Consider the following 7,982-nt stretch of genomic DNA (forward strand, 5'->3'; position numbering starts at 1 on the left):
AAATGGAAGCTCTCCATTGGCAGCAACCTGGCCATGTTCAGCATTCTCAGAGGGTGCTGCAGCATTTGTGTGGAACAACCCTTCATTGGGAAGCTGTCATCCCAGTCTCTGGACATTGATGCCAAACAGTGCCCTTGTCATCAATTGACAATCCCCCAATGCCCTCCACAGTGCCTTCTGGGGTACTTGTTCACAGCTGTATCCCCAGTGCTAGGAACACTGCAGGTGTAATATATATATTTATTGAATGAGTTAATTAAAAATAAAGAAATGAATCAAGACTGTTAGTCTACAAGGGAAAACACTGAATTCGAAAGCACTGAGTTGAAGTTTACCTGTCAGTTTAACCCAACAGTTCTCAATCTCAGCACTACTGACACGTGAACCAGATAATTCTTTGTTGTGGAGGCTGTCCTGTGCTTTGCAAGATGTTTAGCACCATTCCTGACCTCTACCCACTAGATGCCAGGAGCACCCTCCTAACCGGTGGTGCCAATCAGAAATGGGTTTTGATGGTGCCAAATGTCCTCTGGAGGCAAAACTGCCCCTGGTTGGAAACTACTGGTTTAATCAGTAAGTTTTCATTTTTGCCAAAATAAAATAGTTCCCTTGCTCAGATATTTAAAACTAGAGGTTTATCCAGGCCGACTTGATACACACTTTCTGACATACTAGTTAACTCCTACATACCAAATATGTGAGATCCCACCAAAGGAATGTTGACAAGTTAAATTTTTACCTAGAACACTTTGCCAGCATTATTCACCTAACTCTAATGAAGGGTCCATAGTAAATACTGCATTCAGATTAAATACCACATACTTGGCAACAGTCAATGATCACTGATGTTAATCAATCCCTTTCCTAATTAGCTGGTTAAATGGGATCTCCCCCTTCATTACACTGCCCTGAGTTATGCAAATGAGACCACGTAGCCCACATTTTCAAATTTCCCCAATAACAGATCTAGTGTTCTGTGTTTCTTGCAAATCAACTCCCAAACTTACTAAAATTCATTGAATTTTATAAATTTAAAAAGGTATATGTCTGTTTAAAAAGAGCAGTTTCTATAAGAAACCAATGTCTCTGGTGTCTATACTCCTTTTTCTCTGCTGATGTAATCAGATTAGCTATTCTAAGCATCACCTTAGATGCCTGGACCTCAGAAAAGACTTCTACTGATGCAGAGATTACTGGTCCAACAAGATTGCTTTTGGGATGGGACACAAAACAATTTTCTATTCCTTAAAATATTCGTATTGATCAATATAATATTACTATAGTATGGACTGGAGTTTTAGCTACTGAGGAATTATCTGTCTTAGAGTTTTAGCCAAGTACTATGTTTCCACTCTCTGGTCAATAAATAGGTACCTACATATCGGAGGTGAAAATGAAGCCTGTCTTCCCTGAATCATTTATTTATCCAATATCTCTCCCACATGGACCATGTTAGCCCTTGTACTTGGCACTTGGAATAAAAAGATAATTGGGTCTTTGCCCTTAAAGAGTTCAAAACTATCTAAGAAATCAAAATGAAACATTTTTAGGAGCAATTTTAGATTTTGGTATGTTAAAAGGTACACTTTAAAGCAAGTGCACATAACTCAGATTTCATTATTCAATATTTTAAACATCTCTAGAAGTCTGAAATCATTAACAAATATTGGGATTGGGTATTTTGTATTTGTCAGAGGGAGGGTCTAGAAGATAAACAGGAAAGTCAGACAAACAATTTGGGAAGGGGAAATTGTTTTTCCTGCAGGGCCACACCTTCCTTCTTGCTTCAATTCTGCCTCCCTGCATTTCTTCTTACCAGGTCATTTCTACCCTGATATGGTAGATGCAGTGCCTATGACTGTTGGACTAGTGGGCTGGGTCTCTCTAGGGAGAACAAAGTAAAGAATCACCACTACGAGCAACGTAGTTTATAAAACTCAAGTCAACAATAAGTAAGTTAAGGCAAAATAGGTTTTGCCCTTTCTCCTCTGTTGTGTGTGCTGTCTTCCCCTTCTACCTTCCACCCTCTGCCATAAGATGACACAGCACGAAGGCTCTTGCCAGATGTGGACACCTGGATCTTGGGATTCGCAGCCTCCAAAGCGATAAGAAAAAAATTTCTTTTCTGTATAAATTACCCATTCTGTGGGAGAAAATTTTTGCAAACTAAGCATCTGACAAAAGTCTAATGTCCAGTATCTATAAGGAACTTAAACAAATTTACCAGAAAAAAAACAAATAGCTCCATTAAAAAGTGGGCAAAGGACATGAATAGACACTTCTCAGAAGAAGACACACATGTGGCTCACAAGCATATGAAAAAAAGCTCAACATCACTGATCGTTAGAGAAATGCAAATCAAAACCACAGTGAGATACCATCTCACACCAGTCAGAATGGTTATTACTAAAAAGTCAAAAAAATAACAGATGCTGGTGAAGTTGTAGAGAAAAAGGAATGCTTATACACTGTTGGTGGGAGTATAAATTAGTTCAGCCATTGTAGAAAACTGTTGCGATTCCTTAAAGAGCTGGAAACAGAACTACCATCCTACTCAGCAATCCCATTACTGGGTATATACCTGAAGGAATATAAATCTTTCTATCATAAAGACACCTCCATGTGTATGCTCACTGTAGCACTATTCACAATAGCAAAGACATGGAACCAACCTAAATGCCCATCAATGACAGACTGGATAAATAAAATGTGGTACATATATACCATGGAATACTACACGGCCATAAAAAAGAATGAGATCATGTCCTTTGCAGCAACATGGGTAGAACTGCAGGCCATTATCCTTAGCAAACTAATGCAGGAACAGAAAACCAAATACTGCATGTTCTCACCCATAAGTGGGAGCTAAATGATGAGAACACATGTACACAGAGAGGGGAACAACACACGCTAGGGACTAATGGAGGGTGGAGGGTGGGAGGAGGGAGTGGATTGGGAAAAATAACCAATGGGTACTAGGCTTAACAGCTGTGCCATAAAATAATCTGTACAACAAGCCCCCATAACACAGTTTACCTATGTAACAAACCTGCACATGTACCCGTGAACTTAAAAATTAAATTAAAAAAATTACTCATTCTGTGGTATATAACAAAACAAAATGGACTAAGACACTGGTTATTATTTCTTTATCGCTAGAGTGCCTGGCAAAAGCAGGGGCTCAGGAAATATTTATTTATTGAATGAATGAATATGCCACCAACTTTCAGATAAAAACGGGTTATCCTAAATTCTAGCATTTTTATTCTTCTTTCTTATCCAATAATTTTCTTGTTTGTTTTCTCATTTTATCCCTGAATTGACACAGGGGAAGGCAAGGGAGGTAATAATCCCAAGCCTATTTTAGATAGACTTTTAGAGACCCAAGACTGCATATTTTGCAAGTTATAGAGTGAGTGATAAACTGTGTGGACCTTACAGTCCAAGATCCGCATTTCCAGTCACAATAATATAATGGATGAGGGACCTGACACAACAGAAGGTTCCAGGGCTAGAACGAGACTTGGTAGGCCAAAAGGAGAGTCCCACCACTTCTTCCTGTGCAGTGGGAAAGCAATTAAGAAAATGCAGCACTCTGGTGGCAGCTGGAGAGTTGGCAGGCTTCTCAAGAGAAGGACTGTAAGCAATGTCATAGGCCGGGAAGATGGATGGGGCCCGTTTATGCACCAAGGCTGGCGTACAAATGGAATCTTGCCCAGTCTGACCGGCCTTTCTTCAAAGGTGTCATTGACAGATGAGTATCTAAATGTTTTTGTTTAAAAAACACAGAAAAAGAAAGAAGAGAATAAAACAAAAAACAAGAAAATAAAACAAAAAAACCTCTTTCTACCCCAGACATACACAGCCAATGAACATGAGATGACCAGGTCAGGCCTGGGAGTGAGGCTGGCCTTTCCAAGGAGTCCTCGATAATTATTTGCATAGTTGTACACCTCTTCTTTCAGAGGAGTTCCACTTTAACACAAGGATTTCATGGAAACCTAACATTCCTGCAAGTCGGCTGTCTCCCATCTGCTGTTGGGACACAGTGATGGGAGAAAAGCCTGCTCACATATTCATCTTCATCTGCCAAAACAAGGCTTCTTCCCCCATTAAAAATCTGCCTTTTTAATTTTAGAGTGGTAAACAGTGTCTACTTAATTTGAGGAAAATACACAGAGGAAAGTCACCAAACCTAATCACACAGTGACATGATGGTTGAGTCAGAGTCTGGAAAACTTGGGGAAGGGGTGCTGAAGAGGCCACTCTGTTTTTGGAGACAGAGAGGTCTTCTTGAGGTCACGGTCTTCGTGGGGCTGCACCCACAGCAGGCTTCAACATCAAAACCAAGCAATTTTGTTTTATGTCTACCAAACAAAGTTTAAAAAAGGTTAATAATCACCAATTCTAAAAGGTAAGGACTAAATACAGTTCTTTAAATGACCTTGCTTCTTGGCCTTGCTCTGTAATTGTCTTCTGAAAATGGGGACCATTTGACATAAACAGAGAAGCAGTAAATAGGAGGGTGCCTTCTCCACCCACTCAGGGTGGACCAAACTGTGTCTCGTGACCTGCCTGTGGTCTACGGCCGGCGATGCAACTTGACAATAGACTGGCATAGCATTTGGAAAGTGCACTTTCTTCTCTAGACTGGATACACAGTGTTCAGGCTCAGACCACGTTTTACCCATACTCAGCCAAAGAGGCACTTATGAAATGTAAGGCATTTGGAAACATGTGAGCATAGTTTGTAAACTTGGACAGAGGTGGCTGGTACAGGCACAGTGACCTTAGGGCTCATCCTTCATGATGACTGAACTAGAAACCCAAAGAAAGGGCTTTAAAAAGAAATTGCAAACAGACGACCAGATATTCTGGCCAGACCATGTCTTTGACAGCTGCTGCATGTGGCCTCAGCTCCCAGGAGATAACATGCCTTCAGAATTAGCTCGCTGGACCAGCCTGGAGGTAAGCAAGTCTGACCTCCTTTAAGCATAAATAAATCTTGTTGAGTTAAATGATCCTGTCTCCCACTTTCCTCAAGGAACATGAGACATTAAGTGACAAAATCTGAAGACAGCAACTGTGAATCCTCAGAGCCCGTATCTCCTGGCTGATTAAGAATAGGTCTGCTTAGTTCAAGACGAGCCACAGGTCAGATACATAAGGCTGTCATCCTTGTCATACCCAGTAACTCAGGAATAACCAGGGCAACTATCCCCAGATCTTTCAACCCTACTAATACAATTATACATAGGCCAAGTCAGAAATAAAGTTGGGGCGGGGGAGGTAGTATTTCCTCGCCAAAGAACAACCACTTCAAACGGGTCTCCTCCATCTGGGCCATTTGCACTCCTTCCCACAAATATTCAGTATGTGAAGACACAGAAGCAGATGTTCAAAGTCATCCTAAAGTACAACTTATTGAGGGAGACTGCTGGAAAACAAAAATTGCTCTCTTTAGTAAACCCAGCCAATACCAGGACGGTGCCTGAAGCATATCATCCACCCATCAACCAAGGGCTCCAAAGTGATCAGAATAAACCATGTGTCAGACACACCCTCGGGACTTGTTTTTGTATCAGCATTTGTCTTCAAAGAGGGCTTTTTGGTAGTTGCCAGCCCTTTAGACCAAATGCCACCAATGAAAGCCCCTGGCCATCCACAGACAACTGCTGACACTCCTAAAAAGTGAGAGAAATGGAAAAAGCCAGAAACAGGACTTCTCTGACAATTTGAGACTCTCAGTCATGTAATATTTTGGCTTTCCCCTGGTCCCAAACCCAGCACCTGCAGATACAGCTACCTCTAATTCCCCAGGGGGATTAGGGGGATGAAAATCTCAGTCTCTCTGGAGAAGGGCACATTTCAGTTTGTGTTTGCCTAAAACAAACCTGCAATTTCCTTGTATGCCCACTGTCATCCTAATGACACAGAAGCTGGAGATCTGGAGTTTACTTTGAATGAACTTGCTACCTACCATCGAGAAATTCTCCTCGGCACGTACTGACAATTTCTTACTGGCTCAGTTTAAGGATAGAAACCCTGGGAAAGTTTTCTGTTTTCATATCAACCACCACCAGCTGTCAGAGTCTTGGTTTGAAGGAGATGACACCAAGCTGAGAAGGAAGTAATTTAAAATTGTTTTCTCCTTTGAAAACCTTTTTTGGAGGATAAGCGTGCTACGTAGAAGCAGCCCACTGGCCGGATGATTGGGCACCATGCTTACTTTGTCTTCATGGATTGAATCCATTATTTACCTGCCACCACAGGAGATTTCCGTTCATCCAGGAGCTGGATGGATGTACTCGCGGTCACCACATTGCTTTTATTGACTGGTCCTGTAAAAAGAAAAAACACCACAACAAAAATGAAGATAATTACAGTGTACACGTTAAGAGAGTAATCATATCGGTCCACAGTCACCAATTCCGCAAACTGTTCCGGGGCTCGGTCCCAGGCCCCAGAGTCTTCTGGGGTGTGGATGCCCTGCCTATGCTGCCAGGCCATGAGTGCAGTGCTGCGAGTCCTCCCAGCTGAAGGAACCAGCGAGCGGAGTTATGACCACCAGTGCACTGAGGAACATCCAGCCTCTTCACATCAAAACCATTGACTACCATCGAGGGACCACATTTTTTGGTAATCTGTGGTTTCAAATTGCAGTGTTTACTTGTGTCAGTGGTCATATTTACACTGCCCATCTAAATATAGCCATGAAGAGCTATAAGAGGGCTTTGAAATTATTTTACGAGTTGTCGACTTTAGCTCTGATTCATTGGTTAAATCTTTACTGATCTATAAAATTGTAATTTTGAGCTCAGTTTTTCTGGGCAAAATTATTCTAAACAGCGATAGAGCTAGAGCATAATCTTCACTCCAAACTATTATTATTCTGGCAACAATATGGCATTAGTATTAAGAGATTTTCAATTACCAGCAATGGTTCCAATATCCATGAATTAAAAGATACTGAGCACAAATTCTGAATGCCTGGAGTTAATAATTTAGTCCAATGCCCACCTGCTAAAAGGTGCTCAATGAATGTGAGTTGGATGAAATCCAATTGAATTGAGAAGCAGGGAAAAGTCAAATCTGAATTTGAATACACTTACGACCAAAGCAATGAGAAATTTTCTCCTGGCCCAAGTTTAAGCAGCAATAAAAAACAGTTTCTTTTCTAGTTTGCACAGGTATTCAATACATAGTAGAGAAAATTGGAGAGAGCTCAAACACAGAGACTTGTAGTTGGTGATTTTTAAGATTTTCCCTGACTCTAAGGGGATTATGAAATGTCCTAAGATGTTACGTCATCTGTAACTTTGTCATGAACAAGGTAAAACTCACTCATTATACCATTACATTGAAAGTTTGGTGAAAATCCCAGTTACCAAAAAGCAATCCAACAACAGCTTTAGTTAACTCAATGATTCCAGAATCAGAAGAACAGCAAGCTAGGTTCTATTTTTTTCTTTAGAGGACTGTAAAAACGAAGTCTTAAGAGATTGCTTGATAGAAGACAGTGTTATTATTCATAGGTCTGCAGCAGAATGAAAAAGTTCACTGTCTCTCGATATTTTTGGCAATAAAGTGTGGTGCAGACAAGCATAAAGAAAGAGCTTCAGGCCAGGTATGGTCCTAGCACTTTGGGAAGCCCAGGAGGGTGGCTCACTTTAGGTCAGCAGTTAGAGACCAGCGTGGCCAACATGGTGAAAAACCATCTCTACCAAAAATACAAAAATTAGTTGTGCATGGTAATGGGCACCTGTAATTCCAGTTACTCAGGAGCCTGAAGCAGGAGAATTGCTTGAACCCAGAAGGCAGAGGTTGCAGTGAGCCAAGATCACGCCACTGCACGCCAACCTGGGTGACAGAGCAAGACTCTGTCTCAAAAAAAGACAGAAAGACAGAGAGACAGACAGAAAGAGAGAGAGACAGAGAAAGAAAGAAAGAAAGAAAGAAAGAAAGAAAGAAAGAAAGAAAGA

The 7,982-nt window shown here is 41.1% G+C and overlaps 1 protein-coding gene across 1 annotated transcript in view; it reads right to left on the reverse strand.

Annotated features, from left to right (window-relative positions):
* The window catches only part of CACNA2D3 (calcium channel, voltage-dependent, alpha 2/delta subunit 3), a gene marked incomplete at its 5' end in the record, with an annotated part of 947,927 nt that overhangs the window by 168,386 nt on the left and 771,559 nt on the right, over positions 1-7,982 (reverse strand). Inside the window, one exon of the mRNA XM_011947304.1 lies at positions 6,261-6,341. Coding sequence (XP_011802694.1) covers positions 6,261-6,341 — 81 coding nt within the window. The remainder of the gene's footprint in view (positions 1-6,260; positions 6,342-7,982) is intronic.

This window comes from Colobus angolensis, unplaced genomic scaffold (genome assembly GCF_000951035.1).
Source record: "Colobus angolensis palliatus isolate OR3802 unplaced genomic scaffold, Cang.pa_1.0 Scaffold26, whole genome shotgun sequence".
Lineage (NCBI taxonomy): Eukaryota > Metazoa > Chordata > Mammalia > Primates > Cercopithecidae > Colobus > Colobus angolensis.